The 26,978-nt window shown below is 27.3% G+C and overlaps 1 protein-coding gene across 6 annotated transcripts; it reads left to right on the forward strand.

Annotated features, from left to right (window-relative positions):
- On the forward strand, positions 1-26,978 carry LOC126906326 (acetylcholinesterase-like). Of its 6 annotated transcripts, none has more exons than XM_050686876.1 (11): positions 8-138; positions 251-395; positions 4,843-4,931; positions 9,020-9,551; positions 11,327-11,632; positions 11,918-12,290; positions 18,878-19,020; positions 21,864-22,022; positions 22,278-22,441; positions 25,507-25,652; positions 25,736-26,978. In XM_050686876.1, the coding sequence occupies exons 4-11, from the start codon at positions 9,045-9,047 to the stop codon at positions 25,900-25,902; spliced, it is 1,965 nt and encodes a 654-aa protein (XP_050542833.1). In that variant the 5' UTR covers positions 8-138; positions 251-395; positions 4,843-4,931; positions 9,020-9,044; the 3' UTR covers positions 25,903-26,978. The 6 variants fall into 6 exon arrangements, with proteins under 6 accessions (XP_050542832.1, XP_050542829.1, XP_050542833.1 ...); XM_050686874.1 differs by having other exon boundaries at positions 4,843-4,923; XM_050686875.1 differs by lacking the exon at positions 251-395 and having other exon boundaries at positions 1-138.

Below are 26,978 nucleotides of genomic sequence, written 5' to 3' on the forward strand. Positions count from 1 at the left end.
GTCGATGGCGATCACGGCAACGGCGGTGGCGATGTCGCTCGGTGGCGGCAGTAATAACTACGGTGGCCGATAGACTACGATGCGTCCGGCTCTCGGCCGCAGGCAACAAGTGCCCCGACAACTCCGACCCTGAATCAGGTATGAGTTATTAATAATTTCAAGAACAATATTATCATATTGTTAAAATGTTCACATTTTATGGAAAATCATTGATATGTTGCTTTTTTGTCGGTGTTTTTTTTTGTAAAAGTTTTGTTGCGGAAGTTATTACTAAACTTAGAAAATCATTTGTTCTTTGTGGCCCGTTAGGAAGTTACTACACTATCAAATATTAGCTTAAAAGACTCGAGGACCGATATGAGCTTTTAAAATTTTATTAAGACAACATTTAAAATGTGAGTACTTTAGATGTTAAAACATTCGAGTTACTTTTGTAGAAGACTTTTTGTCCAAAATTCTCTTGTGAGCGTTTTATTAGCTATTTTTTAGTTTTTCAAATAATTTTTTGCATTTGTGCAGAAGTACAGTTACAAAATTGTGAGACAATTTATTTCAAGTTTATTTAAAAAGGCGGTGTTCATACTTTATAAAATACTCATTCAATGAGTATTTCATATTGAAACATAAATATGTCGACACATTTTTAAATATAAGGTGCGCTCTTATTTTTTACAAGTATTATTAAGGTCTGAAGTGTTCTTATAGAGAGTCTTTTCTAAAAATTATCACTATATATTATTGGTAGTGCCTGTAAAATCTTTAGATCAAAAGTGCTTTATCATCCTAATAATGTGCTCGAACTTTTTTTAACAATCTTTTCATCCGTCAAATATGATTAATTGCTGATATTGTAGACTTGGAAATAGTTTATTAAAAATCAATTTGGGTGCATGAGAAATATTTCATGTATAAATATACTATTAGTTTGATATTAGAAAGCAAAATTTTCGTTGGTCTTTTTAGAAACTCTGAAACCTTGTTATTATCTTTAAACAATTAATTTTTTTATTTATAATTTATTATTTATACTGTATGAGTACAAACTAATTTTACTTTTAACTTTTAAATTTCTATTAATTTCGAATGACACGAGAATACTTAAAAATATCTTAAAGAATACACTGTAATATGTTGTCATTTAAGTCAAAAATAAATGTAAAAACTCTAGTAAAAACGTATGATATTTGGCGATTTTTAATAGACTAGGGAATATGTTTGCTAATAGGTATATTTCAAAAACAATTTTTATTTTTTTTGTAATGCAAAAAACATTCTGTGACCATTTATAGTTAATTACACTAAAATCCTTTAAAACATAAAAATCTTAGCTAATTTTTAAATTTAAAAACCAAAATATTGTGGTATCAATTATCACTTAAAATAATGGAAGTGCTCTATAAAAACACAAGGTATCATGTTAACATTGTAATTTGTTTTTGTAGAAAATACTAAAAAAATATAGTAGTGTAGATAGATAAATTTTAATTTACAAAACATAAATTATACTATTATATTACTCAGTTTAAAAAATATACAGAGTGATACTGTTAATAATTATTTATAATTAATTAAAATTAATTTAATTTAACAAAATTAAATTAAATTAAATTTGTAAAAAGGTCATCTACAAATGGATTTTACCACTACTACACTTATTTTTTGTATAAAAATTGTTATTCAATAAACTCTTTACATTCGGAAAAGAATCTAATATGTGTTCTTTTCCTTTATTACAACTTTCCTAAAGTAATCGCATAAATTAAACTTGGTTCATGTAATCTATTTAGAAATAATGAACGTGGAGCTTAACTATCATTAGTTGTAGTTGTAATTAATACTATTAGGATTCTTTAAGCAACGTCCTTTTTTTTCTATTTTATGTCTAATATTAAATGTTAAAATTATACCAATATTAAATATTAGGTAAGTGACTAAATACAAATTTTTTTCTTCAAATAAAATTACATTTCTCAGGGTGGATATTATTCTTTAGGTGAAAATAAATTCAAATAAAACACGGTAATTTAAAGATACCGTGGCATGTTATTTAATAATAATAATAATAATAATAAAAGCTGAAATTAAATATTTTGCTAGTTGTACCACACGTGTCTGGTTGTTTAAATTAAACATATAATGCGTGCGTCTCGTTTTTTACCATAAGCCTAACCTTATACTTGCCCGAAAAATGTTGATAGTAGTATATAGAATTTAATACCAGAGAAATATTTTGCGTAGGTTCACAATGTAAGCCATGTGCAAAATTGAAAGTTTACGTTTTATTTTCAGTTTACTTTCACATTATTGTGATATTATTTAAAATGAAGTTTTCATCGTGTATTTTATTATTAAACATTAATTTATTGATTTTCAATATCTTTCTAATCGCAGATAAATTTATTTATTTTTCAATACAATTTTAATTTTTCTATGCTGGTTGTACTTAACGAAGTAATTTTAGGAGTAAAGTATTTTGAACATTAGCGTGTTACCAGAGCATCATTTTTAAATCGGTGTAAATCGAAAAACAGTTTCTAAATATTGATATTCGATGGGATTGTTCACGTTATGCGTCACGGATTGGAATCACATTAAGTTGTGGACTTAAGTACAATTACTTTCAATTTTCCTCTAGAGACGAGATTAAAATGTCACGCACGCAATCCTGAAAGAGACTTTGCATGATGTCCTCATTTTATTTACTTAAAGTTAGCGAATATGTATTCGAACAAATATATTTACCAAAGAAATACGTTTGATAGATTTTACACATGAAAGAATTTAACAAATATATTAACGTTTAAAAATACAACAAATGTGTTTTTATACTACATATCTTTGACGTATTATTTTTTAAGTTTACTTTTTGTCTCATGTCAAAATGATTTCCATTTTATTTTTGAGTAACTTTTTACAATTAAAATATTGTTCTTAGCAACCTCTAGATTAGCTTGTTGTTCGTTTATGACTACCTTATAAACGATGAATACATAACATGCATATTACTATTGGGATATTTGTGTTAGATTGTTACTGGTATGTAAATAATATTCTATCATTTTAGTGTTGGTGTGATCGAATTTAAGAGATCTCAAGTAACAAGACATCTCTGGGATGTCTTGTTGTTGCGAAAAAAAACAGACACCTTCTTTTGTATAGTACCTTCATGTCTAACGATTGGATTTGTCTGATTGTTGCAACAATCGACAGGGATTTTATTTTTCTATTGAATTATTAAAAAAAGTGATTTTTGAACAAAAATAGAGATGCCTGGTAATTGCACCTACGTGTTCATATGCTTTGACAAAAATACATAAGCCGGAAAATAATATGAGACCAATTGTGTCGAATATTACTGTTCCGACTTACAATTTGGCTGAATACTTAGTAAGGGTGTTAAAGAATTATTTGGTTGTATTATTCAAAATAATGATAGATTAAATTCTGCTGACGTAGTAAGGAAGAAACCATAAAACAGCACATAATAAATGAGCTTGTTAATTTAACAAGGTCACTTATGGACCATAATGTTTTTCGGTTTCAAAATAAATTTTATTAACAAATTAAGGGCATAGCAATGGAAAATACGCTATCATTATTTTTAAAAGTAATTTTTATAAGTAGGTTTAAAACACATGGCTATTTTCTGAAAATTTCGGTTAGGTATGGAGATGATATTTTTGCAGTAATAAATAAAGGTCTTAACACAGAGGCCTTTCAAACAACGTTTAAATTATTTTCATTCAAAATCACTTATAAACAGAAAATAGAGGGAAAATTGCCTTTTTTGAGTGGAGGGACTAAATTTTAAAATTTATCGAAAAAAAAAACTCTAGTCCAGGTACATTCTGATTAATTCGAACCACAGCTGGCAACTCAAAAAGAGAACTTTTAATAGTATGGTATACAGATCAATTAATATTCCGATGAATAAAATAGATTTTGTTAAAGAACTGTGGGTTATAAGAGAAATAGCCAAATTTAATGAGTTTTACAACTTTGAAATTAGTCCGAATACAAATGTGAAATAAAAATGTGTAAATTGGCAAAATATGACAATTGACTAGGTGATAATATGATAACGTCTCTACGTGATAAGGTCACTAAGGTATATAAGAGAGTATTTTTCTGTCGGGATGTCAGTATGGTTTTAGTGTTGATATGGGCAACATTGTTCCCGAAATACTCATTTACGATTAATTTGTGTGGCTCTATGAGTTAAATATTTTTATATTTTTTACTTTTAAATTAATATTTTTAATTTTAAATAATACTCCTTCTGCCTTAATATAAATGTGCTAAGATATTTTAGAATATCTGTTTAAAAGTTATTATGAGTCAATCATTTTCTTGTTTCTTTAGGTAATTAAATATATTTATTTCCATTAAAAAAAAAACTAAAGTTATACTACTTTAAAAGGGGTAGGAGGAGAATGGACCAATAGTTCTTTTTTGAAAATCATAATTCGAATTAGTTTATTGATAATGTAATAATAAGCTTAGGGTGTGTTCCAATCATTTTAAAATTCAAATAGCTTTAATAATTTTCATGCTGAATGAATCGTGTTATGTTTGAAATAATTAAAATTGTAAACAGTTGTCATTACTATTCCCGAAACGGTACTTAAACGTTCAGGGACAATTATGAGAGTTGATATTAATCAGTCATGCACACTAAACAACCGCGCGGTTAAAAATACACCAAACAGATTGGCTGATAAAATTGATTATCTAATAACAGTTCACACTCGCACATATTTTAACGACCAAAAGGCACAATATGATACTACTACTCCCTACTCGGCCTTTGTAATTTATTACACCACTGTTTTTAATTTTTAGGAGACCGCTGTGATATACTTTACCGTTACAAAATGCTACAAGGTTGGAAAAACAACATGCTGCGTGTGGTTTGTTAAACAGGTAAACTAGTTAAGTATGACACGTCGTATATTTGCTTATTGTAGACAGATTTTCTAATGTAAAAATAATTCTCAAGTTGTTTAATCTCTCCCAAGAAATATTTTATAACAATACAATAATACAAGAACAATGATTAATATTATTCAGAAATAGGCAATTATTTAGAAGGCTCGCATGAGTTATTTTCGTACGGTTTGTGTTTTAAGTAAAGACGAGCAAATGCATATTAAATAAAGTTTATTTTTAGAAAAATTATAGCCATCGAAATAGTGTTGTGTCATATAAAGCTAGTCCCCCAATAGGTATATCTCGTGCAAGTTTAATTGTCATTCCGGGTTAAGGGTTAACACAGATATATATGAATTTGTCTATATGCAGATGAATACTTTATAGGGATGACTTAGTAGGTGTGAAAGTCAACCTAAACGATTTACGGCTTTTGAAAATCTACGTGACTTTGCATGAACTGAGGTATGAATAATAGTGTTTTTATAGATCTTCTTATACTTATTTATTTAGTTTAACCTCATTCTTTTACTCTTTCCATTTAAATATAAAAATATCTTAACGGTTTTATTTACAAGAATTTTATAACTTTTTGGTTTGTCATAATATACGTTGAAAATTATTAACGAAATTTGTTTTAAGAACTATACACAAGTTTATAGTGTAATTTATAAATAACATTAGTGTGAACTGCCAATAATTGTTAGACGACCATAAAACCAAATAGTTTTCACTAGGTGCTCGGCCTAACCCAAAATTGTAATCTGTAATTGAATAAAGTTTATATGCCTTTTACAGGCGTGTTAAATTGAATAGTCTATTTTTTTTTGATATTTTTATTAGTCGTGAAAAATTTGTTCATTTAACATTATTACATTTAAGATTAATTAGATTATTTGATATTTTGAGTATATATTCTTAAAGTAATAGTACTAGACTTTTAGTATGCCTACAAACACTAAGAAATGTATAACACTTAAAATTTGTCTTATTACCCGAGATTAGTTTTATGGATACAAGTACACAGTAATCTTTTTTAGTCTTAGTATAATGTGTATATTTTTTGCGGTGAAAAGTATCATTTAAAGTTAAATTGAGATAAAATATAAGAACGTGTTTATATTATACTGATATTTATTGATCACACATTAAAATATGTGGGAAACTAGGTGTAATATTTTTATGGTTATTATTATCATTTTATAATAAGATAACGTTAAATTCGATTAAAAATAAAAATAATTAAATCGTCAAAAATTATGCATGTAAATTCAAACTATCACACGTTTTAGATCTATTTAATGAATGCGTCACTTTATTTAATGCATCAAAATATAACCAGTGAAATTAATTTTTGTTTGAAATTATTTTTTTTTAGGCTAAAGGTTGTTATTAATTCTTGTGTGTAACTAAAATTTATAAGTCTGACAGGGGTATAATTTTCTCATACTGTATATCCTGTTTTAGAAACAGCCCACATAAACTTGAAAATGAGTACCTTTTAACCGCCTATATTAAAACTCAATAAATAATGTTTTCTGTAAAAATACATGTACGTTAAAATTTTATGAATACTAATTAAAAAAAAAAATTTTCAAATACTCTGAGATATAAAAATTCCAAGCTTATTTATTTCGTTTGTTTTTATATAAATTATTATGCTATTTGAATTACGACATACTGAAAGTCATAAACCGAAATATTTAAGCCCGTTTAAGATTTAAAAAATATATGTATAATATACATATATATACATTGTATATAGCATTTCATTTTACATAAGTCACTAAAGTATTGGGTTGGTGTAAAATATTCGACAGTTTATAGACGTAAACTTGCTTTTCACACCATATAAATTTTATTGAATCCTTAATTAAATAAAATATACATTAAATATACTCCCACTTTGCTTGTTATGCATTTAATGAACTAATACACTACTTTATATTTGGCATAGATAATTCTTTAATTTGATGTTGGATAAACATTTAGCTGTCAGCTAAAAGTCATTACGTGCCGTCAAGGTCAAGTGTTAAGTATAACTATATATTTATTTTTAAATAAGTGCCAATTAAAATAATTATTTTTACTTATTCTGAAAGTCTCGAAAATAGGTAAACAACACTTAATAACATTGATAATAATTGACCTTCATATTAAATAGATCAAATATGCGATTGATTTAAGAACTATGTGCACATATTTATATAAATAGGCAAATAAATGAAGATTTTTTAACTAATGTTACCGAACATTATAGAATATTTCAACGGGAGCTATATCCAAACATTAATATTTATAAATTGCAGATTTTTTTCAAATATTATTAGTGTATTTAAAATGTTATGTTTACGCAGTACATTAATCTTTGTCCATGTTGTTTTTCAATGAAATATGATTATTATCTCTTTACTATCAAATTTACCTTAACAATATAGTATGATGCTTTTAATCAATTAAGTCTTTTCATATTGATATTTTACTTAAATATTTTGAAAACACGTTGTTTTATAAAATTGTTTGTATTTTTTCATGATTTTATAATATATATATATATATATATATATATATATATTCTTGTCTACAAAATTTTAATGGAATTTATCAAACGTTAAATGTGATAGTAATTATTTTTTTGAGTACACTTAACAATCATTATCACCTTTGCCTCTATGCCAACTATTTGTGGTCGGCTTTGGCTTAACAATTCGATGAAATTTTACACCGGCTGTCGACCTGACGCAATCTCATTATAGCTGAATGACCAGCTTGGGAGCAAAGTGTGTGTCACTGTTGAAGTTCTCATATGGTCACTCAATTGGGAGCAAACAACGCAGTTGAACATCAGCGCTAAGGCGGCAACTCAATGATCCACTGTGTTACATTTTGTGATATATAATTTTTTTTTTAATAATTTATGTCACTTTTGTTAATGACAATTGTTAAAATTCATACTCTTCACGCGTCATAAATGATACAAGTCTTAATTTGTAGATTTCCGCGTACACAAATGCATAACGTTCAATATATATGTTTACAAATAAAGATTAAATAAATATACAAGTAAATAGTTGAATGATTGAAAATAAGACCGGAGTAATGTAAATTAGAAAACATTACATATATGGAGCACTTGGAATAGTACTTTCTGAGATATTTATGAACTACTTAACTAATTTAAGTCAACGTGAATTACTGGCGGATAATGTGACACCTTAATGGTTCAAGAGGGAATAATAATAGTTGCACGCAGGACCATTAGATAAAACCTTATGTTCAAATTTTAACCGTATTTTGTTGATGTGTATCTATACACTAGCTTGCTGTGTAAATCTTTACTATAAAAAATGTGTAAAGTTATTATTCTTTTTGTTTTGATATTGACAGTGTATTTATATAATTAAAATTCGGTGATTATAGTTCAATTTTATTTTATTTCAAGATAGTTGCAAGAATTTCGTATTTTATGAGTTACAGTGCACAGTAAATATCGTACATTTTGTTTATTGAAAAGTAAATATTCATGATTTTTCTCGATGTCCTTAAATCAGAACAAGAATATTTGCTAATGTTTGAAGAACTACGTTGAAATTATGAGGAAAAAGAGTAGTTGGCAATTTTTAAATTCTCAGAAAGTTTTATCAACGATTAAATTTTTGCTTTAAAGAATAAATTAAAATAAGAAGTCGGCTTGGCCTAGCCGAGAACCATCTTTAACTCTCTAACATTCTACAGAAGCCCTCTAAAGCATGTTAAGTTCGAGAAATAGAAGGATGTAAAACTGATAAAAATAACTTAATGCGTGCAAAATTGTTGATTAGTTTTTATTTTGCATTTGTCATTTTTTACAGTATATAGTAAAATAAAATTGATTTGAATTTTAAAACTTCCAAAGATTTATATGGTTTTTTTAAACATAAAATAATTTTAGCATATTTTCTGGTAATAAACTGTGAAATACTTATATGAAAAACCGGAGAAATATTTTTACTGTTAGTCTAAATCTTTAATTTTGCATAATACATAATATAAAAATACTTATGTAATAATTACCTACTTGAAATAATTCAATGTTGCGTTTAATTTGCAGAGCTTGTTGGTGCAGCATAAACGCTATGCGTTTTGGCAGTGGCATTTGCACTTGCAGCACAACAATAACATTTTTGTTGTGTTGTGCCACCGTGTCGAGTAGACCATCCACTATCGGGGTCGGAAGTAATGGTGGTGGAAATGATGGCGGTGGAGGAACCAACGGAGGTTCTGGGGATGATGGTGATGAAAATCCAGTAGTAGCCACAACTACTGGCTTAGTACGAGGCTATACGAAGATCATAGCTAACCAAGAGGTCAGAGTGTTTACCGGCATACCATTCGCCAAACCACCACTAGGACCATTAAGGTTTCGTCGGCCAGTGCCAGTAGATCCATGGCCAGGAGTGTTGAATGCTACCAAAATGCCCAATACGTGTTATCAGGAGCGGTATGAGTATTTTCCAGGATTCGAAGGAGAAGAAATGTGGAACCCTAATACCAAGTTGTCGGAAGACTGTCTGTACCTGAACATATGGGTGCCACGCAAACAACGTACGAGACACCATTCAAATGCAGCCCATCACTCAAAGGTAATCAGTAGAAAACAAAGTCAAGTTTTGTATAAATCTTTTTTTATTGCACATGAAAACACATTCAACGAGACATGTCAATTGCTTCAATTCGAGCAGAAAGAAGTTTGACTTTTATTAGTAGATGAATTATTATTATTTAATCCCAAATCACTTTTGGCTATTTATAACTAAATTACATCATTATTAATTGAAAAATGTACCGTTTAAAGCTTACTAGAACACCGGTAAAAACGTTATTTACTTTGGTAATTCAATACAGCAATTTAATTTAATTGAATCGTTTATTTAGCATCCTAAATATTATTTTTCTCTACTCGTAGTTTATGATGCTTGAAATACATCCATGCTTTTTATAAAATTATGATTTCAATAATCGCTTTTAAAAAGCTATATTTTCCATTTAAAAATGTAAAATTAAATTATATATATAAGGTTATCACTAGTTAAAAAAACTAGTGTATTCGACACTTTTTTGGCAGTTTTACAAATCTATGATATATGAAATAATATGTTTATAGTGCAGATTGTAATTGAAAACGGTAAATATTTATTTTATTACCTGAAAGATATTTACATTAGAACTCTACAAGTAAAATATTAGAAGTTTAATAGAAACTTAAATATTTAATTATCATTTTATTTTCTAATAAAGTTCAATTTACATATAGAAAACATTAATCATGATTAAATTTTGTTTATCTTTCTAAACCAACTCGATATAGTTATGTATAATATTTGAAAGCCGAAATTATTTATAATTTGCATTTGGTTTTATATAAATATAAATATGTATATAAGATGATAAAGGAAGATTCAAGTTCACGAAAAACATTTTTTAAAGGATAGCTGCACAATAGTATTATAGTAAATACAGAATACAGGGTGTTCAATAAGTAAGGAAACGGGTAAATTATACAAACAATGACAACAATAGAAACCCGTTTCCTCACTTAATAAACATTCTATATAATAGTTATTATGTATGGTAAATAGAACAATATAATTGTCTGATTTCTACAACGATAAAATAAAGCTAGTGGAAGGTAAGAAATTATACTGAAGGGTCAGTTTAGAATAACCTGTCTAGTGCTAATAATTCTTACTTAAACAACACTTCCGGACTTCAATACAGTTTATCAACTGCAAATTACTTAGATTTATAATTCAGGTGTCCGAATAAATTAAATTTTTAGTAATAATAAAAATTTAGAACATTAATGTAATAAAATTTATTTTTTTTTTTAATAAATAAAACTTATCCGATAGTTTACTTTTAATTATTTAAAAATATTTATCATGACAGTTTTTAATTAAAATTAATGGCTTGCATGCAATTGGTTACTGCTAATTTGAATAAATCTTGAGGTAAAATGAATGCAAATATATTGTCTTATTTTCTTAGTGATTGCTCTCTCTGAGAACTAAATATTTAAAACATAAATATTATTTACATTACAATGCACTAGGGCTGAATTAAAAATATAAATAGTGATTATAAAAGCCGAGATGAACGGTCATAAATATGTGAGAGACAGTGAAATTTCTTGTATGGTAAAAACATAGAAAATTTATGTTATATTTGATATGAAAAATGCTTGCATTCTTAAATGAAAAACATTTCTGTAGAGACAATTACATTTTATTAGACAATTTCATTTATTAGATTTTTCTGCTTAAAAAAGTGTTGTGACAATTATTGTTATTTCGAATGTATTATTGTTGATGTATAACATTTATTTAACGGGTTTTAGATTATTTTTTTATTTATTCAGATACCAGTGTTAGTGTGGATCTACGGCGGTGGATATATGTCCGGTACGTCAACTCTTGATATTTACGATGGTGACTTGATGGCTGCAACATTTGACATCATGATTGCTTCAATGCAGTACAGACTTGGTGCATTTGGGTCGCTCTATTTGGCTCCCGAACTGCCCGAAGACAGTGACGATGCTCCTGGGAACATGGGGCTATGGGATCAAGCGATGGCCATTAGATGGATAAAAGCTAATGCAGAAGCTTTTGGAGCTGATCCAGACACTATAACTTTATTTGGAGAATCTGCTGGTGGTGGTTCAGTGAGTATTATTTTTATGTTTAATTCATTTGCAGACTTCATCATTAGTCATGTTTTTTTTACAATTGAAATTTTATAAATTGATTAATGTCGTTTCATTCCTACAAAAAAAACTTGTTTCAAGCATCCGTTCTTTTTGGAATTAATTACTTACCAAAACTGTTTAATGATATAACATATATACTTTTTGATTAAAAAGTAGTTAAAACCTTAATTCTTATTGAAACTCTGTTATTTTGCTTCCTATAAACAATGTAATTTTGATTAAATGTGTGCATGTTTTTAGGTTAGTGTGCATTTAATATCACCTGTCACACGAGGGCTAGTACGACGTGGTATATTACAATCAGGAACAGTTAATGCACCATGGAGTTACATGAGTGGCGAACGAGCTTTAGAAATAGCTAAAAAATTGTTGGATGATTGTAAATGTAATTCGACGGACTTAACAATCAATTGGCATTCCGCTATGTCTTGTATGCGTTCCGTTGACGCAGGTACAATATCAAAAAAACAATGGAATAGTTATTCTGGAATTCTGGGATTTCCATCGGCACCAACGGTAGATGGTTTGTTTATGCCAGAACATCCTCTGGATATGTTAAAAAAAGCAAACTTTTCTGACATCGATATACTCATTGGTAGCAATTTAAATGAAGGTAATAATAACACAAACAACTGATATAATACATTTTATTAGAAAACTATATAACTGTTATTCATTTTTATTTAAAGTTGTTTTATTGAGTAAAATGCATTTCAATCATTTAAAGGTGAAACAATTATCAAAACTTGATATAATTTCGTTTTTTTTTCTCTATGCTAAATGTCATTATCGGATTGCGATTTTCATATTAAATTATTAGGTATTAATTATCTAACTAAAAAATTACTCTAATAGTTAAATTTTTTCACCATCATATGTTTATTGTTATAACACAATTGTAATTTTTTTCATACCAATCCTTATTAGTAGATTTTTCATTAAATACAATTGTAATATAAATATTAATAATTAATTTACTTATATACTTAAATTAATTAAATTTCTATTTATTTCTTCCAATGTCCTTTCTAATAAGTTAAGTTGTAAAAGGGGAAAACGGTTTATCTTACATAGCACATCAAAACGCCATTACTTACGCGACAAATCATTACATTCATTTTTTGAATTATTTTCATATTAGTATCATTTTTATATTATTTCGGTGACCTAAGCAACGAATAAAATTTTCAAAAAGTTCTAGCAATTTAAAATTAAAATATAAAAATTAGCCGTATCCAAAGATTATCATTCTTAGATATTTTTTTTAGGTAATAAATTCACCGAGAGGTATTTTTCCGAACTTTCAACGTACGTCTTCAACTAAATATTTTTCGGTGTCTTTTTTTTGTTATGATCAAAAATATTGGTTCAGTAAAAAAATGTATGTACAAATACAATTATATAATAGTGATATTTAAAAAAGTAATAAACCTTATTATATTCTAAGAGATAATTTTTCAAGTCATTCGAGATAAAGTTTATTTTGGGATAAAACCTTATGCCGTTTGAAAAAGTATTATTATGGAAATTAATGTTTGGTGGGAAAAAATTTTTAAAAGAAACTTTAAATAAACTATTTCAGGTTAACGAAAAAAGTTACAAAATAATCAGAATGTTTAATACTTAAATAAAAAGAAATACTAAATCTAAATTTGAACTTTATCTGAACTTTTCAAAAGGTAAAAAATATTTCAAAGATAATTATTCATTGAAATTACTTTCAGTGCCTTAATAATCTGTTTTGATTGAATATTATATTTGAAAATATGGATTTATTTATTTTAAAATGTTTATTCTTATCACTTTTAAATATAAATTTCTTTTGATTTGCAGTTTTTGTTTTATCAAAATGTGAAATACTTTGCACGACAAGTTTTAGCGTTGGTTAGTAACTTTTTATAGCGTTGGTACGTTAAGTTTTTTAAATTACTCTGCAGGTAAAAATGAATTATGCTTTTAAAACTAATGGATTTACTTCACAAAATACATGTCTTACAAACAATTTCTTTCTATCAAACTTGACTGTTGCCGATTATATTATTAATATAAATGGCTAAATAAAAATAAATGTAAACATATTGATTTTAAGTTTCTCGTTAAGATTTTGTAAACAAAGGTGTGTCCAGATTATTTCGAAGTAGGTCGTGCAACAGAAGATGAATTTAGAAAGCTTAGGAACTTAGACCATCTCCTTTAAGAAATTAAAAAAGTAATTTTTAGAAAAGAAAATTGATTTTGAATTTAATATTTACTTTTGTTTTTCTATGAACTGTAAATTCGTAGAAAATTGACAAGATCAATAAATGAAAAATTCGATTTATTTTACTTCTATCTTAGAAAAATTAACAAATTTATTCCCTGTCCCTAAATTTTTCTTGTATCAATAAATACAACTTAATGTACACCATTGAAGTTTTTGCAAAATTATATAGCATTCTATAATATTAATTTTTTTGTATTAAAAACATTAAAAAATGAATGTGATATTAATGATTGATTGAAGGTACATATTTTAATATTGATTAACATTCCATTAATTATTTGAACTAAATATTAAATTTCAAAAAATCTTGAATAAAATCAATACTTAATATTTATAAGCTATTGAAGAACTGAAAATATATTATTGGTGATCCAATTATTTAAATATTTCAATATTTCTACTGATGGTAATTTAATTTTCTCTGTGTTTTTTATATCATTGAGTTTCAATTTATCAACCGTTGAGATGTGACAAACGTCGCGTTTAAATTTTTATTTGATATTAAAAATTTATTGTTCTCATTATTTTTGAGGTTGTATGATATTCTACGAAATGTTTATAAAATGTTGAGATTACAACTAATATCTGTATGTCATTCTGATTTTCATAGAATAGATCGAAAGTAGTATGTTGCATTAAAATATCTTAAAACTGATTAACCTCTTTTCTCGGAATCACCATAATTTTTATCGATGTTTTTTGGAAATAATTGTTCGTATGCTGATGATACTTATCTCTGAAAAATGATTTATAGAATTAAAATTATCTGTTATTAAATTATAATCTAATTTTTCCTGTAATCAAATTGATAATTATCAATTAAATTACAGGGAAAATGTAGTTGTTCAATAGTTCGATTGATATATATTTTATCAATGTGATTAGGTGTCATCATATGTTTTATTAAATTATAATTTAAATTAATGTTTGGATAATTTTCATGATGACTTTAGTAAATGTTTACTGTTGATATTTCATCATTTTCTGCGAGCAGAATTTAATTACCTGATTTTGTTCAGGGGAATATTTTTAAAGGAAGTGGTCTCGGAGGACGCGAACGTTAAAACATAAATTTAATTTAATCTTATAACATGTTCTTTATATTAAAAATGAATGTCTAGCGTTGTATAAGTTGAAAATTTCAGCTAATTTTCCCGACACTTTGGTATTTAAGCAAAGTCAAAAATACAGAAAAAACCATTTTACGCATGTTATACTCTAAAAGTTTAAATAAATGAGTTTAGTGACTTAGTTCACCACGTCCTATACAAAAATATATGTATTGCTTTATTTAAAAATTTTAATAGGAAGAAATTAAAAATATATATGTATATAAATTAAAAAAAAGTTTTTATATATCTATTTGGGCGTCAACGTTCAATGACAATTGCGCCAGTCGCCTGTCGATAACACGAATCGCGTGTTTTATAGAATCAGGTCAAAGCTGGTACAATAAACCAAATATAATTTTTTATATTTTAGTACACATTTCTATTTTTGTGTACGTATTCGTATTCTAATAAGTAAATGTAGATTAATTATGAAAATAAAATTTATTTGAACTCGACATTTTATCATATCCACTGTTTGTGATGTAACTTCTGTGTATTAGATAAACTTATTTGGAGTAATTTTAACTTTAAAAACTTTTTTTATGGTGATTTTTTAGATAATAGAATATTTCAATGCATTATACATTATTTTTGTGAAATTATCATTTAAAATTACTTTTTTTTTTGCTTTCTATTGTTTAAAATATCCGTGTTTCAAAACGGATGTCTGTATTACAATGTAATGAGTGTAAAGCGGCTGTAAATGTATTGCCTTTAATTTAAAGAAACAAAAATAATACTATTTGTTGTAACAGCAAATGAAATAATTATGTAATTTAGTGTTGACTAAACTCCACAAGGGTAACAAGTTATGAACACGCAACTGCTCGTATAACTATTAATATTTTTATTATATAATGAGGTATATTTATGCATATTATCGTAACTGAAAATAACCGGCAAATTGGTAGTCGTGATGAGTGTTGAGTAAAAAGAAGAGTTACTTTATTTCGGGGTGTTGTTCGAGGGTTATATAATGACATACATTTAGATTCTTATTGTCTTTTAAAATCTTACCTGATAATTTCCCTGTTTCTCACAATATCTTTATTAATAATATTAATCAATAATTAAAAACAAATCAGTTCAGTTTGCAACCTAAACACTTGAGAAATACGACAATGATGATCATAAATTATGCGTGATGATGTTGAGAGTGCGATTGGAACAGAATATTGAATATCTAGAGACAGACTCTCATGAGCAATCAGTATACAAATCACTTTGATGTTTTATGCGACATTAATATAGTTTGTTTTTATAAATATAAGTTTAGGGTTTTACACATAGTGTTTTATTATTAAGATAAGAGTAAAAAGAGCTGACAAGTATAGTTTATGAATTACTTAAAGAAAAACAATCATGTTATTCTAAGCTTATGAATATAATTTATAAATAAAAGTGTTAATAATCTTAAATGAAAAGATTAAATGAACAACCATGACTCGATGAAAAGAACAAAAAATATTTTGTTTGTAAGATGCGAGTTTTATATTCATAGAATGCCAGAAAATCGATTTCAGAAAATGTTGTTCTTATATTTTGGTTCCAGTGCATATCAAGTTGTTTAGGTACGTCCAGTTCATTCTGTTGGGTTTCTTGAACACTATTATATAGTTTTGTCGAACGAGTTACAGCAATGTTATTTTTTATTCACCTCACACCGAGTAATCCTATTGCCACTTTCAAACGCAAACACGGTACGCACCAGTAACCCTACAAGCCAAACTAATAATTATGTCACAATATCTTCCATAACATTATGACCTGTTTTCCATCGGGTCCGCTAAGTCGCTATTGCGTGTAAAAATGACAACGGTATCTGGTCATTTAAAATAAATTTTTGGAAAGGAAAAATGTGTCAGTCATATTTTATCAAATTATCGAAGACAAGTAATTCCAAATTTATCAAAAAATGATTTAACAACATTGCGTTATAGTATTTTAAATGAAATGTTCTCTATTTAGTCCAAGTCTACAAGTTAATGTATCAAGACTTTCGTTGCTCATTACCTTTTTTTTTTTGAAGGGAAATAAGCATAAATGTCTAAAACATACGCTTTTTACAAAAAAAAAAAAAAACTAGAGTCTTTGTATTTTGACCCTTTATATTATTTAACGGTTTTTAAGATCAATATTTATCCAATATACGATGCCGCCTGTGATCAAGTGACGATGCGCATTTGGAACCTTGTCGAATTGGACACACGATCGACTTTAAAATAAAAATTTAACAGAAAAAAAACTTTATGTTTTTATATTTTGCGTGAAATATATACTACTATAGAGACCCATTTTATTAAAAGTGTTTAAGTACGATGGACTTTTTATATGATTCAACGGGGAAATTATAGGGCTTGTAGAAATGTCTTCTCGTTTTTTTATATTATACACCACGTTGAATGATTTTTTTGTGAGTACGAATGAGAGACCGCGTTTTAACATCAAAAAAAAAAAAGAGTTCAGATCTATTCCGTGCAGTGACCTACTTTTTTCTTCTTAAAAAAAAAAATATATGATGGAAGTTTTTGTCGCTGAGAATGTATTTCTCCATGTCAATTCGTCATTTTAGAGATTATCACAACCTACTATAAAATGTCACACTAAGAAAAATAAATGGCCAGTATATAAGAGTTTTCATAAAATGTTTCGGTCTACTGTACAACGGTTTTCTATCGATCATGAATTTTAACTGCGTCCCTTTTGAAAACCATAAGTAATTGTCTTTGCAGGCTTATATTAACTTATCGTTAGTTATTATTTTTAAAACACTTCGCTCAATACTTCAAGTATACTTCAAAGCGAACAAAAGGGAAGCATAGGGCACTCCTAAATGTTGCAAGTTGTGCAAGAAAAAATTCAAACAAAAACGTACACGCGAAATCCTGCGTTACAATTTTTGTGCTAATTGCATTGTTCATTTAAAAATGAAAACGTTTTTATTTTTCCAACATACTTGAAAAGTCGTATAAAAATAAAACTTTCATTATTGATTAAAACGATATGATTCAGTATACAAAGGATGTGTGTATACGGTTTTATACTTACATACAAACCTTACTGATGATTTACAAAACAAAACACAACTGACCTTTATTGTCCGTCGTAGGTAATGTGAATAAAAGCGCTCGTGTAAGCTTTTCTCCAGTTTCTCAAACAAAAGCAATTTTTCAGTGTTTCCATTCCTACCATTAATTATTGTTATTTCCATACATACGTGTAGCTACTTTTTCGCTTTGGTCGTACAATTATTGCATTATGTTAAAGAATCACTATTGCCAGTTCATTCGATAGAATGTGAGGGTTATCATAGTAATGTTTTAATTTTATACTAAAATAATGGAAACGTAAGAAAAGGTAGTTAAACAATTATTTATTGAGGATAATTCTATACCACATTTCCTCTCATCAAAATTTCACTGAATACAAATAACAACAGTCAAAAATCTAAACATAATTAGAGAAAATTTGCGTATCATTCATAAAGTTATAAGCTATAATAGCTTGATGTTAATCTATTATGAAATAGTGTTTGTTCAGTTTCTTATTTCTGATCTGACTTATATACTATTCTATTTCATGATAATAATATAAATATTTTATCAATATAACTAATTGGTATTGTTTAATCATTATTATTTTTTTAAGGCTCAAATAAATTAAATATATTTATATATTTTTAATTAAAGGGTGATATTGATTATTTGTCATTTAATAAGTTTTAGTGATGTGATGAATTCAAATATATTTCAAGATGTTCGTCATCGTATTAATAATTTTGAATTGATAATTGTTTTAAATCATTTAATTTCAATTTATTTTCAGGTACATATTTTCTACTATACGATTTTGTGGATTTTTTCAATCGAGAGTCAGCCACTCAGCTGACAAAAGATAAATTTGAACATATTATTAACGTGATATTTAAAGACAGAACACAACTAGAAAGGGATGCCATAATTTATCAAGTAATGTTTTATATCATGTTAAAATTATTCATATATCCTAATTAAAAATATTAACCTATGAAAAATTTAACACATTATATAAAGTAACTCGGTATGAGCGTTAAACTAGTAATACTTTGACACTATTACTACTTTGATTAAATTCCCTATAATTGTAATAGGAGCTATATATGGTTCACTAAATAATTTCACACAATCAATAGTTATAATTTTACATTAAAACCTGTTCTATTTCATAAAATATCCAAAAACACGAAAATCGATGGGGTTTGGATTACGATAAAATGTAAACTAAACTTGCAATGTGGATAATTTTACATTGTGTTTATATAAGATTTGGTACAAATCAAATATTTAGTGTTTGAAACGTATCCTAAAGCTACGGAAAAAAGGTGGGTATAAAAAGTAATGAATCGATAATAAATGTCTGACGGTGAAATATAATTGTATACAATGAATAGAAAATAAAAAGTATAAAGTAAAAATATGACATTCATAAGGTTCCGCTGTCATGTTATCGACCTTCTAATTTTTTATTGTTTAATTTAATTGGACGGGAGACCTATAGAGTCGATGACTAAGAAGGCCACGCCAAAAATGTAACGATTTGTGAACAATTTGATTAATTTCGAGTGAGATTTATGTGATTAAAAAGTATTTTCTTGAGATTATTTTTAATAAAGTAGTATTTATATTTAAATATAAACATGTCTTCTCTAGACAACTTAAATAGTCAAGCATGACTGATGTCTCATACGTTTATTATTTTTACATACAATTAGGACTGAGTAGTAGATGACCAGTTTGTTCAACGACGTGTGAATCACGATCAAAAGTTATTCGTGGTCATTAACTTTAAAACTCTTAACAAACGTGTAATTATTGAAAATAATTGCTCGAAATAAATTTTTAATGATAATCAATTTGTTTTATTAAGAAAATGAAGCCTATTACTTTCGACAAAAATTGCATAGTATCCATTTCTTAAATGATTTAAAGCCTAAAAAACTATTCAATATAACTTTTGTTCATTTATTGAATCTTCTTCTTATTCCTCGCTTTTATCTCAACTACTTGGGGTTGGTCACCCTTACCCTAAAACTCCATTTTACACCATCTCCCACATCATCTATGCACACATCATCCGTCCACATATCGCATTCAATAACATCCTTCATTTCTTTTTTGGTTTTCCTTCAACATTTATTTCCATAACAATTCTTATAGCTTCCGATTCCTTTCTCCTCATAACATGGCCAAACCGTCTAAGTCTCTTTTCCTTTATCTTATCCAAGATTGACACTACACCTATACTTCCTCTTATATATTCATTTCTTCTCTTATCTTCTCTAGTCACTCCACTCATCCATCTAAGCATTCTCGTTTCTGCTCTACCCTCTTCTTCACCGCCTAGCACTCTAAACTATACACCATAGCTGGTATCACTACAGTCTTTTAGAACTTAACTTTCAGTCTCAATAAAGTTCTCTTATCGCATAACACACTAGACGCTTCTCTTCACTTCACCCACTTGCACTTAATCCTGTTTCTTATATCCCCGTCAATACTACCGTTCATTTGCACAACTAATCCTAAATACTTCAAACTTTCCGTTTTTCATTTCACTTACCTCGTGTTCTCCTTTGTCAAACTAGTACTTTATATTCTCTGTTTTACTCCTACTTATTCGTAATATCTTTCCTTCAGGATATAATCTCCACACCTCTAATCTTTGATTAATTTTCTCCCTGGTTTTAGCTTCGATGCGAAGCTGAGAAGGTATTGGTTTTACTGAGATGTGTTTTTTTTTCTAGTCGAAGACATTACCCTCAAAAATTGAAAAAAATTCCCTCGTTCCCCGTAAATAGGGAAACCTTAAAAAAAATTACAAATTTAAAAATCGCTAATTTTCGAAATTTTTTCAATTTTTTTTACTAAAAACTGCCGTAACTTTTTTAAAAATAACTGAATCAATATAATTATTTTTTTGTAGATGCATGATATCATTACCTTTCATTTAGTATATTTTTTTTTATATGTGACCCTTTACTTGCCCACAGGAGGGGATTTAAAATGACAACTTTTTCACAAAAAATTAATTTTTTCAACTTGATTTTTGAAAATGTTCCGGAAGGTCTGACACTTTTATATATATCTTAAATTAAAGCTAATGTAATATACTTTATCATGAAAAAAAAAAATTTCGGACTTTATTTTATCTTCACGGTGAAAATGGCTACCAAATGCTATTATTGTGTGAAAATTCTCGATTTTATTTTAACATTTTTAACTTTATAATGCTATGACATATTGAAAAGTGTATGGATCAACATTATTTTTTTATTAGAAATAATATTTTTTAATAATCCCTTTTTCATTCCATATACTTTATCTTAATTAGGATATTAATAATGAACTAGCAGATCATGTAGCTTTTGGAATAATCCAACAATTTTTTAAAATTAAACACTATCTAAAGTTTTGCATCGAAGCGTTTTTTTTTTATAGTGATTTTATTCACTGTCAGATATCATTATACTTGATCCATCTATGCCACGTCACCACTGTGCCGCGACCCCCCTGTGCTGGTTTTTTTTATATTAACACTATATCGTCAGCGTAAAACATGCTTCTTGTATTTTTTTAGTAATTTCGTCCATCATTACAGAAAATAAGTATGGGCTTAATACTAAACCTTAGTGCACTCCTACTCTTATTCCAAAATCTTCTGTTACACCACGAACACTTTTTACCCTGTTTATTCGTCGAATAAATTATTTTTATTTGTAATATTTGGCTATATTTCATTGATTAAATTAAATATATTTAATGATGTGTTTCAGTACTCTGTATGGGAAAAAAGAGAACTGGACGACCCTTACTCAAACCAAAAAAGACTGGGTGACATTGTTGCTGATTACTTTTTTGTGTGTCCAACCAATCACTTTGCTAACATCGTTGCTGACCGAGGAGCCCGAGTCTATTACTATTTCTTTACACATGTAATGAAATATTTTGCATAAAAAATGCTTAGTAAATGAAATTTTAACTGTAAAAGATTTAAAATTACTATTCTTACTAATATTTAAAAATTAAATATTAGTAAGTTAATTATTTAATCTTAAAAATAGAAAATATCAAATCATGATTATCAAAATTAATTTAAATTAATCAAATATTACTTATATGTTAAATGCCTATAGAAAAGATTTGTCTTTTTGTTGAAGGATATTTTTAAATAGATCATTTTTCTGTAGAGAACTGACTCACATTTGTGGGCCGAATGGATGGGGGTAATGCATGGAGATGAAATGCAGTACGTGTTTGGACATCCGTTGAATATGTCGATGCCATACAATGCTAGAGAACGAGATTTAAGTATACGGATCATGGAAGCGTTTACTAGATTTTCATTAACTGGGTAAATACCAAATGAAAACTGTATTTAAAAATTTAATTATCTAAAATTAAAAACAGTTTTAAACTGACGGCGTATTATTTTTTTATATGCAATATGAATGTAAAAATATCTCTCTAATTAAATATTACTCAAATGTATATTATTTAAAAACTTTTATAATTTATAAATTTACTCAAGTAGCTAAGGAAATAATAGTTACATATAACTGTGTCCTTTGAAAGGATAATTTCTTTTCATGAGATGTAAGAAAAAATAACACAAGACAAAATAAAAATGTTTACCGTTTACAATATTTAGATGAATCCTCATGAAATATTGCTACTAAATTTAAATCCAGTTTTAGATTTATTTTATCGCATCTAGTTTATGAAATAATCATTAATTAGTATTGAACGATGGTTACACACTTAAAAATTCATAAAAAAAATATTAATTAATTTTTTTTCTTAAAATTTTCCAAATTTGTTTTGATTAAGTAATTAAAGAGTTGTGTGAAATTTTAAGTTTCTGTAACAATAACATTTTTAAAATTCTCATAATATTTTCTATTTAGTCGTTATGAATTCATAACGATGGAAGTTCAACCGAAAAAAAGTAATAGTAAAATGTTCAATATTATTTGTGATAAATGAGTTCTATAATCAAGTTTGAAAGTTCAAATGTATATATATTTTTCTTTCTAAGTAATTATTATCTTATGTTACATGAAAATATTATTATAAAAAACAAAGATATCACAAGTTAAGTTATTCTAACCAAATTTCATTTGCTAAAGTGACATGAAAATTTATCATCATAATTGCATCGTTCCCAATCATAATCAAATTATACTAAATAGATAGAATTACATTATATCGACGTCCAAATAGTTTTTTCCTAGTGAGGTTTTATAATATTTTGTAATTTTCTCAAACATTTTAGAGCCAAGTTATTATTAACAGTAGTTGGAAAGAAAATTGCGCGCAATAAAATGGACACCCTCCAAATCCCTAGCATCTTCTAGTTTTTTCCTTTTTTTCTGTTATTGTCACAAAACGCAAAACACATGCCCATTCGGCAGTAAATTTGTAGTTGCAAAATTATTGTTATTAAACATTAAAGTAATTTTGGGTTCAGTAATTTAATGTGTACAGTGAAAATATCAACTATAATTATGTTCCCGAGGAATTGCATAAATGTTAAACTTAATTTCTGAATAATACGTTTCTTAATTTAATTTCGTTGATGTATGTTATAAACTGAAATAAGCTTGAAACAAAATTTCGGTATATATTTCGTAAAATAACCTATTAAAACATGGGATATACAATGTTAACATTTTAACACAGCAAATTCATTAATAAAAAGATTACAATTTTCATTGTATGTGTTTTAATACATTTCTTACATGCAAAATATGGTTCTTGTATTTATGAATAAGTTTTCACTTTAATTGCTTGAAATGTATCATTACATTCATACAGAAATATCACTACTAACGTCAAATTAATATTTACTTATAAATATAAGTATAATAATATTTTTGTTTAATAGCCTACAACTCGATAATTTTTTTTTAAAGCCATTAAAATATATCTATTACAATGTACAAAAATATTTTAACATCGCCAAATTTATACTTTTTTAATGAATTATAATTATAATATATATATATATATATACAGTAATATTTTTAAACTCTGCTACCATTTATGATTACACAGTGACAATATCTGTTATATAAACCAAAACTGTAAAATTATTTTTATATCTGTAGCACAACAGAGAATGCAAATGATTACACATGAGCTACTATCGACCGTCTTGTGAAGTGGTGACCCCACGCTAAATTATAAAACGTTTTAAATGTCATAAAATTTTCCGGGTTCTTTCCGGTCAACTCAAGTACCGGAAATGCTGCTCAGCTACTAAATTACACTATTTCTCTAATCACGTCTTTGGACTATACAGTATTTTATTTTTACTACCACATAGCCATTACCGTTTCCATAAGCAATATCGAATTTATAGTACAATCGATATATTATGTACAATATTCATTTTTTATTGTCTGATTACAAAACTATCGCGAATGATTACATTTTAAATGTTGTATTACTTAATTTAATACATCATTTATCGATATAAGTTTTATTTCACTGTTAATCGAAATTGTATGTACAATAGAAAGACTGTACAAAATTGAAATAGCTCCACTTCTTAACTTATCATATAGCAAAAAATCTCGTCATTTTTACCATGAAACTTACTTTCCGTTACATTTTTAAAACGTTTATCTTATCACATAGGTTATTGAAATTACCTCGTTCTTTGCCAGTGTTCTTGACAAGCATTATATTTTTCATGTCGACTCTGAAATGACTTTTTGCTCTCACTAATTATACCTCAATAGAATTTTTAGTGTCATCTAGTGAATTTCAACTTACACGAAATCGAATAGAAAATATTAGCACGGATATCGTATACATAGCTACTGTTTTTAGCTTAAACACTCGATTTTAGGATACATTTCCATGACCTATTGATTTTTACCGAATTCTGAAGTATCTTACCTAAGCATGCGAATTGAAGGTTTTCTTGGGTTTTTTTCGCAGTGCAATTAATTTTTGTTGTGCCTTACGAAGAAAAATAAATTTCATAATCAAATTAATATTATAAAAACAAAATAATAATTTGTCTTCACTGAGAGTACCAATAATTTTTACTAAAGAAGTAATAAATATGTAGTTTTAAGTGTCTACATTTTTTTAATATTGTATATAATTTAGTAATAAAATTATTTATTAATGGATAAGTTATAAAACAGACATGCGTTGCGTTTTAAGACTTTTATCAAACTGTTGTGAATTATCAATTAAAGATTTTTTTTCAAAATTAAATTATTCTATCAACACTGCTATCTAACAAAATAGAACCTTGATAATAATTTGGAAATTGATTTTTTGACTTTGGTCTAATGTTAATTAAATTAATTATTTTCGATGAAAAGACAATTGAATTACGTACCAATTATTTTTCTTCGTGTTATTATTTCAATATTTAAGTAATTGATTTTTTTCAAACAGTACTCCAGTATCAGATGATATCGAATGGCCATTATACAACGAGTCAAAGCCCATCTACCATGTGTGGAACGCAGCCAAGTTGGAAGTGGGCTACGGACCTAGGGCAACTGAGTGCCAATTCTGGAATGGCTTTTTCCCAAAAATTGGTTAGTTTCAGTACATTAAATTCTAATGACTTTAATGCCCAGGAAAAACTTTATTTTACACTTTGTTTGTATAATGTTTACAGCCGAGTCATTGAAAGAAGCTAGTAAAAACGCCTGTGAAGATTTCAGCGAACTATTTCCCAATGTCAACGACAACTACACGTCTATACAATTGTCTGCCGCTACTAACCAACATGTCTTCTCGATCATATGTGTCACCTTAATGTTGATAATATGTGAGCTATTCTAAAAAAAAAAAGTAGTGAGAGAGAGAGAGTGAACATAAAAATACTTAAAACTTAGAATTGAAAATTACTGAGTTAACTCAATAGGCTAAGGACTGATGAGCGTGAATTTCTCAGAACGCCTCCTGCACTGATGAGGATACTAATTAGGTTGATTAACAATGCATATCAAATCGTAAATTACACGTATCATTTTATACAACTATAGATTTATAATTCAAAAACAACTTAAACGTGATATTTAAGTATTAGACTAAACGTGATTTAATGTATGGTTAAATATATTAGAATTACAATAATGAATATTAAATAATTAAGTGGAAATAGCTTTTAACCCTATTGCAACGACGAGAGGGGACACGTACAAAATAAAAAACGTGACACGCTCGTTATATTATGTTAAATTAAGTAATTATAAATAATTATATTTACATAGTACTATCTGTTAGACGACTATAATACTTAGGATATGCGATTACCGATAGAGATTAAAGTGATCGCAATAAACTTATTATAGTGGTTCAGAGCACGTTCTTTAACCTCAAATCCATTTCGTCCATACACTGGGATCACGATATCAACACTCAGACAATCTTAGCTCTTTAACGATTATTTACAACTAAGTACCATTTTTATAGCTCAATTACGTTTATATGTATATGTGTGTTTAACAGCTTGAGAACAAATGTTTTTTGTATGAATTTGATTGTGTTGTATACTAATCTATTTTAAATGACTCTATGAATCAAAGATGGTTTTTTCATATTTTTATACCCAAAAATATATAGGAACTCGTGAGTTTTTAGGAATTTTGCAAAATATAATCGTGGTACATATCCATTACATATCAAACAATATATTATTCTGTATTCACTTAAATCAAATATTTTTTGCCAAATTAGTACAAATTTTTTTTTTACGTATCTTTACTTGGTGATTTTGTACTGTTACTGAAATCCAGGCATATCAAAATCAGACTGTTCTTTTGAAAGCAAATGCAGAAGCTCTTTTTTAAACAATGCTTTGTATTTTAATATACTAATTTATACTTACTTGTATACCTAATTTTATCTAAGACAAT

Source organism: Daktulosphaira vitifoliae, unplaced genomic scaffold, assembly GCF_025091365.1.
Source record: "Daktulosphaira vitifoliae isolate Bord-2020 unplaced genomic scaffold, ASM2509136v1 Scaffold_4, whole genome shotgun sequence".
NCBI classification, from domain to species: domain Eukaryota; kingdom Metazoa; phylum Arthropoda; class Insecta; order Hemiptera; family Phylloxeridae; genus Daktulosphaira; species Daktulosphaira vitifoliae.